We start from the raw sequence: 21,903 nt of genomic DNA, 5'->3' as shown, positions 1-21,903 counted from the left end.
GGGTGCTTTGGGAGGAACGGTTGGAGCAAGGGCTGGAGGGGGGAGGCAGCATGTCTGGCCTGGCAGGAATAGGCCTTGGGTTACTGCTGGTAATCCTGTCTTCCTCTTGGAGGGTTAGAGGAGGTCAGAACATGTGGCCTCCTTGCTGTTTTTGCAAGCTGTTTTTACATAAATACATTTGTAATAATTATATCTTTATAAACTTTACAAATATTATTAGACATAACAAGTATATATTCACTAACTCATATATATGTGCACAGTTATAAAGAATTTATGTGTATGTGTGTGTGTGTATACACAGATGATATGTAGGATCATTTATTAATGTGCACACTGGACTAGCATCAAACTCTTATCCCAACAAAACCAACTAATCAACCAATTAAAAAAAAAAAGCTGATTCATATACTAAAGTATAATGATTTAAAGTGTATTTTAAGAGAGCTGAGAAAGTTACATGAGTAAAATCATTATATCAGTTTTTTATAACTACTTTCTTAAAATATATTTTCAATGTTTTTAACGTTTATTTCCTTAATTGACTCAAATGTTGCTTTTAAAAAATGTTTAAAATTTTTTAAGACTTTTTTAAAAATTTTTTTTCAAATTACAGTAAAAGTGGGTTTTGTTAACCTATACAAGGGGATGACAAACTATAGTCCTGGCACCAAATCAAGCCTGCCCCTATTTTTATACAGAACGTTTTATTAGAATACAGACATGTTCAAATGTGTATGTGTTGCTTTCATGCTACAGTGGCAGAGCTGAGTAGTTGTGTGGTCCAAAAAGTCCAAAAGATTTACTATTTGTCCATGTACAGAAAAAGTTTGGCAACCTCTGACCTATACGAAGAATTTCAGGGAATCCAGAGTGTGTGTGTGTGTGTGTGTGTGTGTGTGTGGGAGGGGGGTCAGATAAAACAAATGCAGGTTGGGTTGTCACTAAAAACACACCAGTGGTGGTGCCATGTGCTACTCATGACACTGAGTTTAACTTGCTCCTAAACTATAACTTCTCTCCATTTGTACAGCCGCATCATTTACTCAGACAATTCTCTTTGGACCCTAATTTTGGACCCTCCCCCCAAAAGATTCCTCTTCTTCTTCCCACTACACCAAGGCTCCAAAGCTATTCTATCTGTGTGACCAGGCTAACCATTAACTAAGGATTCAAAGAATCTTCACTGGATCAAAATCTCTAATTCTGTGAATTCATCAAATTGAACTTTTTTTTTCCCCCTCTGCTCAAGTATACCATTTTTCCCAAGTGAATTTTCTTTTCACTTCCTTAATTCAATATTAATGTTATAAGAGGCCACAATGTATCCTCTAAATTGATAGACAGCCCTCCCTACCTTTTAACCCATACTTTTTAAAAACATAATGATAACATAGACCAACGTAGTATGTAGGTTTTCTGCTTATAGTCATGGGTTAAAAAGTTATGTTATACGCTCAGTATTAAATGTATAGCTCTCCATCATTAACTTTGCCCCAAACCGCTACTAAGTCACTGTGAAAACATGACTTAAAACATCGAAGGCCTGAGACTCTAAAGTTCATAAGCTTCTAAGTAATTTTGATATACCAGGTTTAAAAATAGCTATTTTAAATAATATTTTCAATTTATTAATGAACATGTTTTAATGGGAAAAATAAAAGTAAAACATCTATCATTCTATTTAGATTATTTATTACTTCCTTCAAAAAATATTTGCTGTGTATCTATGATATGTAGTTACTGTTATAAGCACTAGTGATACAGTCATGAACTAAAAAGTCAAGGATTTTACCCTCAAGGAGCTCACAATTTAGTTGGAGAAGACAGACAACAAACAGAAAAACTAAATAATATGCCATACACTGTCATGTAATTGTTAATGCTGTAGGGTAAAAACCCCCAGCAGTGCAAAAGGAGAGGAAAGAGATAGTGGTTACTATTTTAAATTAAAAGGATATTAAATGTTAAATTATTTAGGAAACTATTATTTGATCTATAGGGATCATCTTCCTTTTAAACAAAGACAATAACAACAAAACACCAAGAAGCAGTACAGGGTGAATATATTCCCAAATAACCTACGGTGAATATTCTTTTGTTTTTAATTCACTGAATTTAGATAACAGAAATAACTGAACAATGATTCTAAAGCTTTCCTAGCAGTATTAAAAAACAAATTGTAGGTATAAATCATTGACACATGTATGAATTTTAGAATTTAGAACAGTAGTGGTAAACCAATCAGTTACATGTTTATATATGAATAATAATTACATAAAATATTAAAAATTACTAATTATTTAATTATGTAATCCTAAAAGTCTTAAATAATCTTTTTATGTAAATTCTCATAGGAAATCTCTTCCACTTTCACAATTTAAGAAGCTAATGATAAAAAAGTGTTGTTGCTGTTAGGGGTTGTCAAGTCAACTCTGACTCATTGCAAACTCATATACAATAGAATGAAAACACTGCCCGGACATGTGCCATCCTCACAGTCCTTGCTGTAATTGAGCACATAGTTGTAGCCACTGTGTCAATCCATCTCACTGAGGGTCTTTCCCTTTTTTTGCTCACCCTCTACTTTACTAAGCATGATATCATTCTCCAGTAGTTAACACTATTTATATAAATGACAAGTACTCTAGCACCTCAATTTACTTATGTGTTCCCTTGCAAATTAGTAATATTTTGTACTAAATATCTGTTTACTAAAAGAATAATAAATATTCACAGAAACAATTTTTTAATCTGAAAATTGGTTCAATAAACACTACTATAAGTTTTTTTTTTAATTTAATAAAAGAACACATAAAATGAGAAGCTGAAAATGAGTAACTATAAGTGTTAAGTACCAAAATACAATTAGAATGATAGCCAAGGATCAAATGAAAAAATATTAAGCAGTGATGTGAATATTCAGATACAATGGTTTGCTTTGTTAAAATCTTTGTCAGTTCTAACTATCGTAATGGGAGTATTTTACTAATTGTCCATTATTATATTCAGATACCCAAAGACAGTTTATAAATGACCTTGCTGAAACCATATAAATCATGGTAATAATATTCCCAGTTCCCTCAGTCTTCTCAAATTACCATAAGTAGATGCTCAGCATAACTCATATATTCCATTACAGTCTGAATTAATAGCACAATTCTACATTTTAATATTTTTTTTAAACCATTAAAGAGAGGTAGTATGATCACTCCAGCTGCTTTAAGAGTTCAGAAGAACTTCCTGCTATCTGTTTCCAACTATGCCTGCTTTAACTTCAAATTGTTTTCCACCACCAAAAATATAACCATACCAAGGTAAAAGCTGAAGGGATGATAAATGAATGGTTTAAGTCTATTCAGCACAATTATTTGAGAACATTCTTCTAGAGATCAAAATTTTGAGTCACTGCAATTATCTCCTGTTAAGAGTAATAGTTACTCTGCCAAACAGTGCCCCATCTGCATACCCTTCCAGGAAATTCTTAGAAACTAGGCTGTGGAGAAGTTAAATTAGAGTCATCCCCAATGCTGGAAGGTATCTTTAGGTTAGTTTGTTAATACCACCACCAAATTCCAGTGCAAACATTTTTTGATATGTTCACAGACCTATAAATAAGTGGCCTGAATTGAAGATCCAAAGGAAGTATTTGTCACAATGTAAAAAAATACAGGTTTTGGATTCAGTCAGATCTGGGAATGAATCTTGGCTCTGCCTCATACTACCACTTGATCTTAGGCAAGTTATTTAGTCTCTTTGATATTCAGTTTCCTCAGATATAAGATAATGTACATCTATTACAGTAGCAGTAAAGTTTAGAAATAATGTATTTAAGGCACTTAGTGTAGGACCTGGAACGTAGGCTCTCAGTAAATGTCATCATGAATAATAAGATCCACACAGCAAAATCCACTGTATTAAAGATATAAAAGATGTTTCCATTGATTTAAATGCCTTATAAAAAGGTTAAAGTTAAAATAATTTAATTAAAATAGCTTATTACCATCAAGTTCACAAAAGTGATCCTGTGAATCATCATATCTTGCCCAGTCAATGAAAGCTTCTTTGCTTTGATTACTATGGGAAGGAGGAATAAAAAAGAAAAATGATTAAATTTGGAGTTGAAAAATTTAACACTGTCTTCTAGTGTAATTTAAAAAGGTAATTAGAAGGTGTCAAAAATTCAGTTACTAGAGGTTACATGAAAGTATGATAAAAATAAGTTATATGAAAAACATAATAATAAAATTCCATGAATGATTTATACTTCCTAACTACCTTAAAATTATTATTGCCCCTAGTTCAATAATAAGTACTTTGATTAGAGAATTAACTACAAATACATATAACATGTAAACAAAAAATCAAACTGGCCTTTTGAATTAACTTAGAAATTATAGTAAGTATTTATATTTTAACCTGAGGTGGGACTAAAATTTATGTTCAGAATCCTTTTCGTTTAAATTGCCTCTATACTTATAGGTCTTTGCACATTTCATCAAGTCACTATGAGTCAGAGATGACTCGACAGCACCTGCATTTCTATGGTATCGCATCCAATGTGATATTTACCAGTAACATCAAAGTCACCTTTATCATGGTATAACATCCACTTTACATACTGATATTTTGCATTTAACAAAATTGATGTTCAAAATTCCTAACTTGGAGAAGTGATAAAGAACAACTATGTTCACTCAAATAAATTTGACCTACATTAACTATAACCTATAATCAGATTTTCTTATCTTGAATATATATGTTGGCAGCATCTTTAGGAGAAATATTATTTTACTATCCTTCTTTACTACTACACAAAAGGAAATAAACAAGGTAAAAAATAAAGTTAAACTATATCAAGTATCAATCAGGTAATGCCTAAGTATGATACTGTCACAGCTAAGCAGTTATTTTGAATAGGAGAAATTGCCATGTAACATTTTTTTTCAAGTTTATAAGGCTGACTGTGCTGTATGAACTTTATCAATAAATTTTTCCAATTCAATATACCATGGGATATTTTCTCCCATGGGAACATACAATTAATAATAAAATTTAATGGGAAAATATATATTACAGTTACCGCCGGTGAAATACATGATGCCATTAATCAAGAATGCCTAAGTACTATTTACAGCTAAAATGATACACAGTTAAATCAACATAAGATATTATGTTGAAAATATGAAAAACAAGTCAATTGTTATATAATCTCCTATTTTCTTAGCAATATAACAGATTTCTGGAACCTTTCTCTTTGAGCATCTTTACTTGATGAGGCTTTGTTGATTATTTTATCTAACCCTTACCTAAATCCATGGTAGCTGAAAAGATATCTGTGTCAGACTAGGTTCTCTAGAGAAACAAAACTAGTAAAGCTTTTATAGAGAGAGAAAGGGAAATTTATCTTAGGGAAATGGCTCACACACTTGCAGAAGCTGGCAAGTCCCAAGTTCTTGGATCAAACGTAAAAGCTGGAGGTTTTTCCCAACTCACGCAGCTGCAGGGGCTGAGGAGCTCAAGGTTGGTAGCCAGTATGCTGGCTATAGCCTCCAACTAATGACAAATCAAAGATATCCAGGCCGAATGGTGGATTGTTCACTCCCGGACAGTTACAGGCAGCACAACAGTTTCCCAATCCACAGAATAGTGTCTCTTTTCCCAGGATGTCCATAAATATACTGGAAGCAGGCCACACTCCTAGGGAAACTCCCTTTCAACCGATTGGCTGCTCAAAAATATACATCTGATCCCATCATTGGAACAACCTACATCACAATTGCTTAAACCACACAGAATTGTGGTCCAGCCAAGTTGATACACAGCTCCAACTATCACAGTCCACCCTTTGTCAACTTGGCAGTTGTATATGTCTTCTTAACTATATATAATCTCTAAATAAGGACAATTATAAAGTCATATTTGCACCTAACATGACACGCTAACACATGTACAACTGAAAAGCATTAACCTTATTTACATTTCACAGTTCATAACAGAAGGAAACAAAAATATTTGATGACATATACAATGAAGAAATATAACAACCACAGTCCTCATTCTGCAACAGGTCACATGGTTGTAGCTGATACTCAGAACTACCTTCTTCCACCACCCATTCTGTATTTCCCCTGCCCTTAGAAAGCACCTCAGCTGGTTGTGGTTCTTTGCCTGGTGTGGTGACTCAAACCTTCATTCCTGAAGGGTCTGGGTCATTAACAATCATATCAGAATTGGGTTGCTATAATCTTCCATTGACTTTAATCACAGGATATAGTAGTACTAAGAGACATCCTAAAGAATCTCCTGAATTCCAGACATTCTTTACCTCCATTATGTAATGTCAATCCAATTTCCCCTTGGTAATCAGGATCTATCACACCAGATAGTACAGTTGCCCTTATTTGTCTGTTGATCCAGGGGCATGAGGAAACTAAAATGGCCAGGTGGCATTCCTAATTTCCAGTTCAGTGCAATCAGTATTGTGCCTCCAGGTGGAAGTGTTCCTCCTTTTGGAACTAAGATCTCCAGACCCGCAGAGCGTAGGGTAGCAGGGACAGGAAGCAAAAATCTTTTGAGTGGGTCACTAGGGGTAATGGTGAGTGGTACCACTCCTGTTTCCACTCCTTAGTTCCTGGACCCATGAATCCTGGTTATTGGAGAAACAGAACTGAACACTAGACAATGGTTTAGAGCATATACAGCCTACTGGAGAACATCGCCCTTACCCTTCAAGGTATTGCCACTGAGGTGGCGCCATAATTTGTGTTATCAGTAGGCCATGCCATCATTCTATCAAGCCAGCTGCTTCAGAATGATGGGGAACATGGTGAGACCAGTAAATTCCATGATAATAGGACCACTACCGCACTTCATTTGCTGTGAAGTGAGTCCCCTGATCTGGAGCAATGTTGTGTGGGATATCATGATGGTGGATAAGGCATTCTGTAAGTCCACAGATGGTAGTTTTGGTAGAAGCATAACATGCAGGGAAGATGAATCCATATCCAGAATAAGTATCTATTCCAGTAAGAACAAAACACTGTCTTTCCATGATGGAAGTGGTTATCTGTAATCAACCTGCCACCAGGGTGCTGATCACCCCAAGGAATAGTTCCATATTGCGGACTTCGTATTGGTCTCTGCTGCTGGCAGACCGGGCACTCAGCAGTGGCAGTAGCCAAATCAGCATTGGTAAGTGCCAGTCCATGTTTCTGAGCCCATGCACAACCTCCATCCCTGCTACCATGGCCACTTTGTTCATGAGCCCATTGAGCAATGACAGGAGTAGTTGGGGAAAAAGGATGGCTGGTTTCCACTGAACATGTCATCCTATCCACCTGATTGTTAAGGTCCTCTTCTGCTGAGGTCACCTTTTAGTGGGTATTCACATGAGACACAAATATCTTTACTCCTTTGACCCAATCAGCTAGATCTATCCACATATATCTTCCCCATACATCCTTGTCACCAATTTTCCAATCACGCTCCTTCCAAGTCCCAGACCATCCCACCAAGCCATTAGCCAAAGCCCATGAATCCATATATAATTGCACATCTGGCCATTTCTTATTTCATGCAAAGTGAACAGCCATATGCATGGCTAGAAGTTCTGCCCATTGGGAAGATTTCCCTTCACCAGTGTTCTTCAAGGAAGTCCCAGAAAGGGGCTGCAGTGCTGCTGCTGTCCACTTTCAAGTGGTGCCTGAATTCACAAAGAACCATCTATAACCAGGCATGAGTTTTCTCATTCTCAGTCAAATGATTATAAGGAACTCCCCATGAGGCCATAGGTGCAGACTGGGAGAGGGAAGGTACTGTGACTGGAGTGGAGACCATAGGCATTTGGGCCACTTCCTCATGCAACTTACTTGTGCCTTCAGATCCTGCTTGAGCCCAATCTCTAATATACCACTTCCATTTAATGATGGAGTGCTGCTGTGCACATCCAACTTTATGACTCTGTAGGTCAGACAACACCCAGTTCATGATGGATAGCTCAGGCCTCATGAGTTGGTGGCCCATGGTTAGGCGTTCAGTCTCTACTAAAGCCCAATTACAAGCTAAAAGCTGTTTCTCAAAATGAGAGTAGTTATCTGCAGAGGATGGCAGGGCTTTGCTCCAAAATCCCAAGGGTCTGCATTGCGATTCACCAATATAGACATGACAAAGACTCCAAACAACATCTCTATCTACTACAGACACTTCAAGCACCATTGGACAGCTGGATCATATGGCCCAAGGGGCAGAGCAGCTGCACAGCAGCCTGAACCTATTGCAGAGCCTTCTGTTGTTCTGGGCCCCACTCAAAACTCACAGCTTTCTGAGTCACTTGATAAACAGGCTGCAGCAACACACCCAAATGAGGGATATGTTGTCTCCAAAATCCAAAGAGGTCCACCAGACATTGTGCCTCCTTCTTAGTTGTGGGGGAAGCCAGATATAATAACTTATCCTTCACTTTAGTAGGAATATATTGACATGCCCCACACCACTGGACTCCTAGAAATTTCACTGAGGTGGAAGGTGCCTGGATTTTTTTGTTGGGTTAACTTCCCAACATCTAGCAACCATATGTCTCACCAATAAGTCTAGAGTCATCGATACATCTTCCTTACTAGGCACAATCAGCATAATGTCATCAACATAATGGAGCAGTGTCATGTCTTGTGGAAGGGAAAGGCAATCAAGATCCCTATGGACTAAATTATGACATAGTACTGGGGAGTTGATATACCTCTGAGGAAGCACTGTGAAAGTATACTATTGGCCTTGCCAACTGAAGGCAAACTGCTTCTGATGATCCTTTGAAATTGGTATCGAGAAAAAGGCATTGGCCAGATCAATAGCTGCATACCAAGTACCAGGAGATGTACTAATTTGCTCAAGCAATGAAACCACATCAGGAACAGCAGCTGCAATTGGAGTTACCACCTGATTAAGTTTATGATAATCTATTGTCATTCTCCAAGATCCGTCTGTTTTTTGCACAGGCCAAATAGGTGAATTAAATTTGGATGTGGTGGGAATCACCACCCCCTGCAACCTTCAAGTTCTTGATGGTGGCAGTAATCTCTGCAACCCCTCCAGGGATGTGGTGTTGCTTTCATTTACTATTTTTGTAGGTAGAGACAGTTCTAATGGCTTCCACTTGGCTTTTCAAATCATAATAGCCCTTACTGCACATGTTAGGGACCCAATGTGGTAATTCAGCCAATTGCTCAGTGTACCTATTCGAATTATGCATTCTGGCACTGAGGAAATCACTACAGGATGGGTTCGGGGACCCACTGGACCCACTGTGTGATACACCTTAGCTAAGACTCCATCAGTAACTTGACCTCCATATGCCCCCACTCTGACTGGTGGGCCACAATGACGCTTTGGGTCTCCTGGAATTAGTGTCAGTTCAGAACCAGTGTCCAATAATCCCCCAAAAGTCTGATTATTTCCTTTTCCCCAGTGAACAGTCACTCTAGTAAAAGGCCTCAGATCCCTTTGGGGAAAGCTGAGAGAAAGACTGACATTATAAATTTTTGGCAATGTAGTGGGGTCCTTCCTCAAAGGGACCTGGCCTCCCCTTCATTCAAGGGGTTGTGGGTCTGTGAACTGACTCAAGTCTGGGAATTGACTGAGAGACCATAACTCTGTATTCTGGCAATTCAATCTAGGATGCTGTTCACATGACCTAGAATTCTTCTGTCTATAAAGATCAAGTAAATACTCCGTAGGTTTGCCATGTATTTCACCACCAGGAGCACCATGTGCAAGTTGTTGTTGTTGCTGCGATGTGCCCTTGAGTCGGACCCAACTCACAGCAACCCCTCCTTGGGTTTCCGAGGCGATATCACTATGGAAGTAGATTGCTCCATCTTTCTTCCAAGGAGTGGCTAGTGGGTTTGAACTGCCAGCCTTCTGGTTAGCAGTCAAGTGCCTTGGGCACTATGCTACCAGAGCTCCTATGCACAAGTAGCCAATGCCATAATTCCACATGAGTCAGACTATTCTGATTACTGTTCTGACTCAGCTGTCCATTATGGTAACCATGACCACATTACTTGTCGATTAACTGCTGCCACTTGGCCCCTACTACCATGGGGTCCAATCAGCCCCATCATAGTTAAGTGTCTTAGTTCAATTAGGGCAGTTCCCACTGTCAAATCTGGCTTACATAAAATAGTAATCACAGCAGTTTTCAAGGATGCTGGAGCTCCCTTCACAAATTTATTCCTCACTGTACTGGTGAAAGGTGTGTCTTCTGGACTCTCCATTTCTGTCTCTACGGGTCTAATCTGATAAATCCATTCTAACAAGCCCATACTTCAACTTGACTTAAGGTAAGCCACTGCACAATCCATGCTTCAATAAGCCAACAAAATAAACTATTAGATCCTTTCCTAACTTCTCGAGCTGAAACACTGAATGAAGAATCCATACTTAGTGGGCCTAATCAATAAACTCAGGCTGATCCAATGTTACATTCCTTGCACCATTATCCCACACCCTCAGTAGCCATTCCCATACATATTCTCCAGGTTTCTGTCTGTACAGGTTAGCAAAATCAAGTAGGTCTTTTTGGGTGAAGCATACCACCTCTTCAGTCACACTTTATATTTCACTTTTTGGAGCTTGCTTGGACTTAAGTTTAGTTATAGGCCTAGCAGCAACAACGGGTGGTTGGGGCAATTCCTAAGAACATTTAGCAATGTCTTCCATGGCCTCTGCCTCAGGCAATGACCCAGCAGGAACAGTAGTTGGGTTAATCCTATCAATCTGAGGTGGAGGGGATAATGGTTTTACAGTAATCCCTTCAGATGGTAGGGATTCAACAGAATTTACATCTCCATATCCTGATCTTCCTGGGTATCTGCCCATATGTCCCCATTCCAGGTTTCAGGATCCCATTTTTTCCCAATCAATGTCCTCACTTTAACTTCAGACACCATTTTGGGTTGGTAACTTAATTGGTGTTGTAATTCAGCCACCCTTACAATAAGACTCTGGGTTTGGTTTTCGGCAACATCAGCTCTGTTACTAGAAGAAATAAGACTTTATTTCAGAGCACAACTGGAATCACTGAGGTCTTTTATGCAGTGCTTAAGTTCTGACTCAGCAGTCCCGAGCTCATCTCGCTCTTTCACCACTTTGTCTAGTGTAAATAGGACAAACCAATCAGCTTCCTTATACTCCTCATGCTGACACAAAATTGCAGAAAAGTATCAAATATGCGATCACCTAGAGCCTTACTTCTCACAAGTACTTGATCTATTGGTGGTTCTATTTTGTAGATTAATGTTGCCACCTCATGCCATGGATTAGCAGGGCCCTCTTTACTAACAGAGGCAGGGTCACTAGTGTCTTTATGATTAATCAAATTGGAGAACCAATTTAGGAAGCCCATCCTTATGATCTTGTCTCTCTAGACCCCACTCTTTGTACCAAAAGTGTTAGACTAGGTTCTCGAAAGAAACAAAAACCAATAAAGCTTATATAGAGAGAGATAAAGGGAAATTTATGTTAGGAAAATGGCTCACACACTTATAGAAGTTGGCAAGTCCCAAGTTCTTGGATCAAATGTCAAGCTGGAGGCTTTTCCTGACTCACTCAGCAGGGGCTAAGGAGCTTAAGGTTGGCAGGCAGTATACTGGCTGTTGACTGCAACGAATGACGAATCCAAGATCTACAGGCTGATTGGTGGATTGTTTGTTCATGGCCGTTGTTGGCGCACAACACAATCCTGATCCACAGAAGAGTGTCTCTTTTCCCAGGATGTCCATAATTATACTGGAAGCAGGCCACACCCCCAGGGAAACTCCCTTTCAATGGATTGGCTGTTGAAAACATATACATCTGATCCCATCATTGGGACAATCCACATCACAATTGCTTAAACCACACAGAATTGTGGTCCAGTCAAGCTGATACACAGCTCCAACTATCACAATATCTAATGCAAATACAGCCTGTACAGTTTGGTTTATAAATGAGTCAGAAGGAACCTCAGAGGTCATCTAGTCCAGCTTTTTCTAAAAAGCCAATCTGAGGATGGATGCCAAGCTACTTACATGAGAATTTCTTCATCTTAATGCTGTCAAGTTATAACTGTGAGCTAAAGTCATAATCTTAAACAGTGAAACTCATACACCAAGCAGGTGCATGAATACTTTCTAAGGGTACACAGTTACAAAATAAATTAATAGCATCAATTTACAGATGATAAATTTCTATTTGTATTGTTGGCTATTTTCACATAGTTCCTCCTTTCACAAAGCCCTTTTCTCACTTAACATAAGAAAAACATTACCTTTCTCCCAACCAACTATGGTGAACTGTTCTGGATTTGTTAAAACCTCATGGCATCACAGAAAAGCAGTAATTCTAGAATTGCTTTAGTTGACCCTTGAAAAATGCGAGTTCAAACTGTGTGGATCCACTTGTACAAGGATTATTTTCAAGATATGGATCTTGAAGAAATTCAAGAGCTAATAGACACTACACCGAGAAATTACCAGAAGATGACTTGATGGAGATAACTGCTTCCAAATCAGGGCTAGATGATGAGGAAGGCATGGAAGAAGCAGAGCCAGAAAACAAAATGACACAAGACAATTTGATTATTCAAGACTCCTTTTGACTTATTTTACAACATGGATCTTTCTATAATAAAGGCACTTAAATTAGAGCAAATGGTGGGAGAGGGATTGGTACCATAGAGAAATAAAAAAGCAAAAAAGTTGGACAGAATTATGATGTATTTCCATAAAGTTATACCAACTGTGCCAATCTCCCAATGGACCTCTTCCACCTCTACTACCCCTGAGATAGCATAACCAATTCCTTGTTTTATTCCTATTCCTCAACCTTCTCAATGTGAAGACAACAAGCACGAAGACCTTTATGATGATCCACTTCCACTTAATGGAAAGTAAATAATCATCATGCTGTACAGCTAATAAACTTAATTGTTATGTATGTGTGTGAGTGTCTTTATGTGAAAATCTAATAACTGTAACAGCAAAAACTGTGTTAATCAACTGTTTATGTCATTGGTAAGGCTTCCAGCCAATAGAAGGGTATTAGTAGTTAAATTTTGGGGGAATATAAAGTTATACATGGATTTTTGACTGTGCAAGACGTTGGTGCCCTTAACTCCTGCATTGCTCCAGGGTCAATTGTATTTATAGTGTTAGTATTGAAGTAATGACAACTTCATCTCTTCCACCTCTTAAATAATGTAAAAAAAATGTATTTATCTTCATAAAGAAACTGCAGGAATAAAGCAAAGAGAATGTAGGTTAAAACAATGTGAGTGTCTTTTCTTCAGATATTTACATGTAAAAACTTCTTTTCAGCCATTTTCAGTACTTTTCCTGAAAAAATATAAACAATAAAACAACTGGAAAATGACTTAAAAATGTACATGTAAGATACTCAATTAGAAAGGTATCTAGGCAAAGTGGCCTACAATACTTTTTTTTCTTGTATGTGATAAAAGAGAAAGTCAGAAAGCAATAGCTGGGTTCCAAAAACAAGATAATCATATCTTCAGAAAAGAGACTGAAACCTAAAATATTGAATGAGGCTGAAGCCACAGATCTGCTGGGACCCCAATTGGGAACTGGGCAATTCGGTGGCTGAGAATGTAGATCCTACAGGTTAAGAGACAAAAAGTCCTCTGAGTAAAACAGTTGCAAGTCAGGCTCTCTATTTAAAGCCAGGAAAAACAGGCTTGGAAAAAAAAAAAAAAAAAAAAAGCTCTGGACATTTACTGCAGCTATAGCTTAGGAAGGTCAGAAGATAGGAAGACAAACACTCAATCTGGGACCAGAAAGTGAAGCTAGCTTCGGGCTGGCTCAGTGATTTAATGTTCAATGTCAAAAATATGTATGCAAAGTCCTCTCAATATTACTATGGGGCAGAAAACCCAAAGTGATCTGGGTCTGGACTGTAGATTGGAAGAGTACAGATGAAATAACGCTAACACCTAATAAAGGTAAGCTCAGAGGAAAGAAAGGTAGAGAAAGAAACAATGAAAAGTACTGAATGGTATGGCAAATCAAAATTCAAAAATTTGAAATCTAATGCTAAAAAGATGGCCAACAAAAATAATCTATTAATTTTAGCATTAATTCCTTCCAGAGAGTAATTTTTATAGAAAACTCTCCCAAATACATTAAAATTAATATATACAGAATAACTGACTAGATAAATGAAGGGCAAACATCCATTAAAAAGAGCAAGAAATTATGGAAGAGAATTATGAAGAAAGATAAGCAACAAAAGTTATATATAAAAAAGAACCAAGTAGAGACTTCTTGTGAATGAAAAAGAATATATGATAAAATGATTTTGGCATTTTAATATGGAAAAAAAACTTGATACAGTGGAAGGTGAAGATATTTTTGGTGAAAATATTCACTAAGGACGTCAACAGACAAAGATTAGAAATATGACAGTACAATAAGATGAATAAGAAAAATAAAACTCAATGAGAAAGATAGACTCTAACATAGGTGAAATTGGAGCATTAGAGGAAAATGGAGAATACTGCAGAAATAGTATTTAAAGAGAAACTAAGAATTAAAAAAAAAAACCCATTGTCATCAAGTTGATTCTGACTCATAATGAGCCTACAGAACAGAGTAGAACTGGCCCATAGAGTTTTCAAAGCTGGTAATTATGGAAACAGACTGCAACACTTTCTCCCATGGAGTGGCAGGTAGATTTGAACCAATAAGCTTTCAGTTAGCAGGTCAGTGCTTAACTATTGTGCTACCAGACCTCCTCAAATATTAATTAGCTGAGAATTAACCGCAATAGGAGGACAAGTTGTATCCCTAAAATTAAAAGTACATTCCAAGGAACCAGTAAGGATAAATAAAAATAAATTAACACTTAAACTCACTGCTGTCAAGTTGCTTCAACCCATAGTGATCCCTCCTTGCATTTCTGAGGTGGTATTTCTAAGGAAGTAGACTGCTCAGTCTTCTTCCAAGGAGTGGCTGGTGGGTTTGAACCGCCAGCCTTCTGTTTAGCAGCCAAATGTCTTAGGCACTATGCCACCATTGCAATACCTAGAATACTTTATTTTTTTCCTCTCAGAATTATTTAATTATTTAATATAAATTATAAATAAATATTAATATTTAATTAATATTATAGAAAACCTTAGGAGACTGGAGAGAGAGATTACTTACAAAAGAGTAACAAACTGACAGTAGAGTTCTTACCAGCAACCACAGATGCCAGAATACAATGGAGAATTATCTTCAAAGTGTTGAGGAGAATAAAAATCAATCAGTGATTTTAAACCCAGCTAAATAAACTACTTTCCAAAAGTGAGGAAAAAATAATACATTTATAGGCATACAATGACTGGGTTAAACTTACTAAAAAAACTAACAGAATAAATGGACTCTCAAAGAGGTCCACATCCTAATCCCTGTAACAGTGAAGATGTGAGATTCCATAACAAAAGAGAATGAAGGTTGCAGAGGGAATTAAGGTTATTCTAGTCAGTTGACCTTGAAATAGAAATATTATCCTGGATTCTGAATAAGATAGACATTATCCTAAAGGTGGGTGTAATATAATCACCAGGATCCTTAGAAGTAGAAGAAGGAGACAGAAAAAGAGGTGACAGAGATGCAATGTGACAAGAACTCAACCTGTAATTACTGGCTTTGAAGATGGAGGACGGGATCTGTAAACCAAGAAATATGGACAGCCTCTAGAAGTTCAAAAACAAGGGAACAGATTCAGACATAGAAGGAACACAGCCCTGCCAACACATTGATTTGAGTAAGACCTGTGTTGTACTCCTGGCCTAAAAACTATCAGATCATAAATTTGTTTTGTTTTAAGCTAACATGTTTATAGTGACTCATGACAAGAGCAATAGAAAATGAATACAGTAACGAAAAAACTCACCACTCAGAAATTCTTACTAAAAGAACTATTTTAAGATGTTCTCTGGTAAAAAAAGTAAACTTATTTTGAAGGTATAGGAATGGAAGATTTAAAAAAAGAAGATGAGCATCAAACCAAAACCAAACTAGTTGCCTTCAAGTCAACTCTGACTAATGATAATCCTATGTACATTAGAGTAGAAATGTGCTCTGTGGGACCTTCAGTGACTGTTTTTTGGAATTAAATCACCACTAAGGCCTTTGTTCCAAGGTGCCTCTGAATGAACCTGAACCACCAACCTTTGGTTAGCAGCCAAGCTCTTAACCATTTACACCACACAGGGACTCTATAGAAAGTGAAAAAATGCCAATAACTTTTACTATCAGTTGACTATAAAAATTAATTTTTTAAGGTAGTACTTTAGTACTAGATTCAATCAAAAAGCTGGGCAGAGAATGGGATAAGAGATGTTCAATGGCGATCTAAGGATGCTAAGATGCTTGTCTTGCTTGAGAGAAGAGCAGAAATACCAAAAAATTGTAGACTTCACCAGAACATATTATAATTACAATTCATATTTAAAGTGTAATGAAATAGAATGTAATGTAAAAATAACACAATATAAGCCTATAGTTTCCAAACCAGAAGGTGAAAAGTGGAGGGTGGTATAATAGTTAAGGCTGTGTGTCAACTTGGCTAGACCATGAGTCTAAGTTGTTTAGAAGTTATGATGTAGTCATTCCCTATGATGAGCTCTGATACAATGTTATCACCTCCATAAGGAGATGTGCTACGAGCAGCCAATTAGTTGAAAGGGAATATCCTCAGGAGTGTAGCCTGCTTCCGATATATATATGGACATCCTGGGAAAACTCTCTAGCTTTCTGCTGGATCTTAATCCTGCATCTAGCTCATCAGTTCCTGGACTTGAACCAGTGGACTGCCGTACTGCCTGCCAATTTGGGGACTGTTGCCTTCACAGCCGGTAAGCCAAAAATATGCCATTTTACCAGCTGATCTTGGATTCATCAGCCTCCAAAGTCAACAGCCTGCTACACTGCCTGCAGATCCCTACGTCCCTCTCTCTCTCTCTCTAAGAGAGAGGGAAAATTACGGGACAGGAGAGGGCTTCACAGAGAAGTATTCTAGAGATCTGAAGAGGGCTCCTCTTGAGTACTCAGCAAAGTGCTGATCAGCAGATGTGTGTCAAAAAACTAAAGACTGGAGAAAGAACCACAGAAAAGGAATAGAGGTAACCCTGCCTAGCATGCTCACTGGGTTGGGGGTAATTCCTGTTCTCACCAGACTAGATAACCTTATCATTCCTGGGGCACTGGCAGAGTGCACAAAACCTGCCTCAGTACTGAGAAATAATTAGTCTTAGACTAAGCACTGCTCCAGACCTATCTAAAACTTCTTAAAAACTGTTCATAAATCACTGTGTCTTAGAACATAGCTCAAGAATTTGAAAATATCAGTACTGTAAAAGGTAAAATTCATAATTTCTGGCATCCAATAAAACATCACCATTTATGTAAAAAAAGCAGAAAGATATAATCCACAATAAGAGAACAACAACAACAACAACAAAAAAGTCTGAATTAGCAGAGCAAGGACATTAGCCTATCTGTAGAATACTAATCAGCAGATGTGTGTGTGGACATTAAGTCTAAATGTAGCCCATATGCTTACAGAATTATTAGAAATATGAAAATAGAAAAAATAAAAAGACTAAGAAGAAAAAGATACTGGTTGCAACTGGCAGATTAGATATTAAAGATTAATGAACTTGAAGATATAGCAATAGAAGTTCTTCAAAATGAAAGAAAAGACAATTAAAAAAAAAACATAATTAACATCAGTGAGCTGTGGAACAACTTCAAGTAATGTAATATATGGCCTGAATCCCTGAAGAGGGAGAAGCAGACAAAAAAATATTTGAAGAAATAGTGGTCCAAAATTTCCAGATTTGATAACAACCAAAACTCCGGAGGAGCTCTGGTAGTATAGTGCCCAAGGCACTTGACTGCTAACCAGAAGGCTGGTGGTTCAAATCCACCAGCTACTCCTCAGAAGGAAGGTTGGGCAATCTACTTCCATAGTGATACTGCCTCAGAAACCCAAGGAGGCATCACTATGAGTTGGGTCCGACTCAACAGCAAACAACAACAACAACAACAACAACAACAGAACTCCACAGATCCAAGGAACTTTAAGAACCCCAAGATGAAAAAACTACACCACAGCACATCATAATCAAATTGCTCAAAACCGCCAATAAAGAGAACATTTTAAAATCAGCTGGCAGGGCAGGGGAGACAGGGAGACATACAGAACAAAGGTAAGGTAAGGTTGACAGCAGATTTCTCATCAAAAGTAATGTAAGCAAGAAGACAGTGAAACAACTTTAAAATATTGAAAAAAAAACCTGTCACATTAAATGTAAATTATATAAATATCCCAATTAAAAGAAACCATCAGATCAGGAAAAAACACACTTTAAATATAATGTCACAAGTAGGTTAAAAGATACACGAAGAAAGAAATAGCAAAAAGATGTAAGATTCTAAATGAGTTCTGGTAGTTCAATGGTTAAAGTACTTGGCTGCTAATTGAAAGGTGGGCAGTTTGAACTCACCAGCCACTTCACTGAAGAAAGATGTGACTGTGTGCTTCCATAAAGACTTACAGCCTTGGAAACCCTATGGGGCAGTTCTACTCTGTCCTATAGATTTTCGATGAGTTGGAATCAACACAGTAGCATTGAGTATACCATAACTTACTTAAAAAAAAAAAAAAAAAAAGACTGAGTAAATTAACATCAAAGTAGATTTCAGAGCAAAAACTATAATCATCATTTCATAATGATAAAGAAATCAATCCATCCAAAAGAAATTACAATCCTAAATATTCATGGATCTAAAAACAGAGCTTTAAAATTTATAAACCAAAACTAATAGAACTATAAGGAGAAATAGAGAAATCCACAATTACAGTTGGAGTTTAATACCCATTTATCTACACTATACCCAATAACAGTTGAATACACATTCCTTATAAGTACACAGCATATTTACCAGCATAGAATACAGTCTGTGCTCTAAAAGAAGTTTCAATAAATTTAGAAAGATTTAAGTCATATAAAGCATTTTTCTGACAACAATGAATTAAAATTACAACTCAGTAACAGAAGGATATATTGGAAATTTAAATTATTTAGAAACAAAGTAACACAGTTCTAAATAACCCAAGGGGCAAAGAAAATTAAAGGGAAATTTAAAAGTATGTTGAACTGAAATGTCAAATACAGCATACCAAAATGTTTGCCATGCCAAAAAATTTCAGTCCTTTGGGAAAACTTATAACAATAAACAACTGCATTAGAGGTATCATATCAATGATCCAACTTCTACCTTAATAGAAAAAGAAGACCAAATTAAGCCTACAATATGCAAAATGAAGGAAATAATGAAGATCAAAGCAGAAATTAATGAAGTAGAAAACAAGAACATAGAGAAAAGCAATGAAACTAAATGCTGGTTCTTTGAAAAAAAATCAATTGACCTCTACTCAGAATGATTAGGAAACAAAGAAAAAAACACCAAATTACCCAAGAGAGGTGACATCAATGCTGATTCTTCAGATATTAAAAGGATAATTAAGGAATATTATGAAAAACTTTATGCCAATAAACTCAACAACATAGATGAAATGGACAAATTCCTTGAAAGATACAAACCTCCAAAGCTCACTTAAGAACAAACAGATTATGAAAACTTCCTAATTTCAAAAAGAAATTTAAATTGTAGTTTAAAACCTTTTCACAAAGAAGACTACAGGCTCAAATAGCTTTATTAGTAAATTCTATCAGACATTTAGGAAGAAATAACATGAATTCTACACAAAAACTCCTTAAGAATAGTGAAAAAGAAGGAATACTTTACAACTCATGGTATGAGGCCAGACTTATCCTGACATAAAAAGCAGACAAAGAAATATGAACAAAAGAAAATTACAGAACAAGATGCCTCATTAACATAGATGTAAAAATTACAAATAAAACTTTAGCAACTTGAATCCAATAATATGTGAAAAAAAAAAAAAAAAAAGGATAATATATCAACTAGTGTCTATTCCAGGAATGAAAAGCTGGAAAATCAATCAATATAATCTATGATATTGACAAACCCAAAACTGAAAAACCACATGATCATCCTGACAGATATAGAAGAAAGCATTTGATACCACCCAATACATACTCCTGTGAAAAACTCTAAGAAAACTAATATTAACGAGCACTTCCTCAGCCTGTTAAAGGGTATATATAGAAACCCTTAGCTGATATTACATTTAATGGTGACAGATTGAGTGTTTTCTCCTAAAATAAGGAACAAGAAAAGGATGTTGGCTCTATATCTAGTCAACACTGTATTGCAGGTTCCAGCTAGTGAAATAAGAAAAAAGCAAAGAATTATATACAGATAAAGAGCCTGCATGGCACAACAGTTAAGGACTTGATTGCTAACCAAAAGGTCACCACTTCAAATCCACCAGGCTCCACAGGAGAAAAGACCAGGCAATACAATCTCAAAAAATTACAGCTTAGAAAACCCTAAGGGACAAGTCCATTCTGTACTTTAGGGTTGATATGAGTCAGAATCAACTCAGTGGCACATAACAATGAATAAAGGAATAAGAATGATTAGGTAGGGAGGTAGATACACATCATTCAAAATGGAAAGGAAGTAGTAAAGCTGTCTTTACTTACAGATGACAGGTATGTCTATATAGAAAATCCAATAGAATCTATAAAAGTGAAGAAATCTATAGAGTGTAAGATTTCAGGATATAAAATCAATATGAAAAATAACTAGATTATATATAATAGCAAGGAACAAAACAATTTAAAAATCATTTTTAATATAATAAAAAATATTAAATACTTCAAGATAAATCTGACAAAAGATCCAAAAGAATTTCACACTGAAAACTATAAAATATTGCTGAGAGAAATTAAAGAAAATCTAAACAAGTGGAGATGTACAGAGTATTCGTAGACCAAAAAGTCTTATGATAATTAAAATATCAATTCTTCCCAAATTCATCTGGAGATTCAACACAATCTTGAATTCTCTGCAGGCTTTTTTTTTGTAGATACTTACAAACTTATTGTATAATTTATATGGAAATGCAAATATCCTAGTATCTAGTATAGCCAAAGCAACTTTGAAAATAAAAAATTGGACTTCCGGTAAGATGGAGGAATAGGCAGACAAGTGACACAGACCCTCTTCAACAAAGGAAAGAAAAAGCAATTGACAGAGACACAGAAGATAATCCTGGAACCCTAAGCTTAGAAAGGAACTATACAGAAGTGGATGAGGCACCAACCAGTAGAAAAACTTGAAGGTAAACAGTGAGTACAGAGATGATCGGAGCTGCAGACTGTCAGTTACTCTGATGAGACCAACAGCCTGAATGTTTCCAAGTGGTGTTGAGATCTGAGAATTGACCTAAAGATCAGTCCCGGTAACCAAGGGGTGCAGGGGAAACTTCTCTGGTGGCCTATGACTATGAAGGGAAACAGTAAGCAGGGAGACAACTTGAGCTGTGGACTTTCTGCTGTATGGAAGGTGCAGTCATTTTGACTGTTTATACATGGCAGCCATTTTGGATATTTAAAGTGACCAAGGGTGCAGCCATTTTGAATGATTACAAGTGGCAAACACTTTGGATTTTAAAGTGATAGCATTCTCATTCAGATTCCAGGGACCTAAGAACAGGCTCTGTTTGCCAGGGTCTTCAAGGACATACGAGAGGCTGACAAAGGAAAGGAGACAAGTGGTGAGTGTATAAGTGCTGTCTACTAGTGAATAGAGGAGCACAGCACAGTACCCTGCCTGTATAGATAACATACAAACAAAACAAAGAAAATGAAAATTGTGGCCAAGTCACTCCAACATATAATCGCCAATTAAATATAAACACAAAAAC

General features: G+C 36.8%; 1 protein-coding gene across 1 annotated transcript in view; it reads right to left on the bottom strand.

The window, feature by feature from the left end:
* Nucleotides 1-21,903, bottom strand: part of ERO1B (endoplasmic reticulum oxidoreductase 1 beta) — a 221,834-nt gene that overhangs the window by 65,473 nt on the left and 134,458 nt on the right. The window contains exon 6 of the mRNA XM_007958206.2: nt 4,004-4,077. Within this exon, the coding sequence (XP_007956397.2) occupies nt 4,004-4,077 (74 nt within the window). The remainder of the gene's footprint in view (nt 1-4,003; nt 4,078-21,903) is intronic.

The sequence above is a fragment of the Orycteropus afer genome, unplaced genomic scaffold (genome assembly GCF_000298275.1).
Source record: "Orycteropus afer afer isolate SDZICR_OR568_19922 unplaced genomic scaffold, OryAfe1.0 scaffold00877, whole genome shotgun sequence".
Taxonomy (NCBI): Eukaryota; Metazoa; Chordata; class Mammalia; order Tubulidentata; family Orycteropodidae; genus Orycteropus; species Orycteropus afer.
Note: the sequence above shows the minus strand (reverse complement) of the source record. Positions and strands in the feature narration are given on the sequence as shown.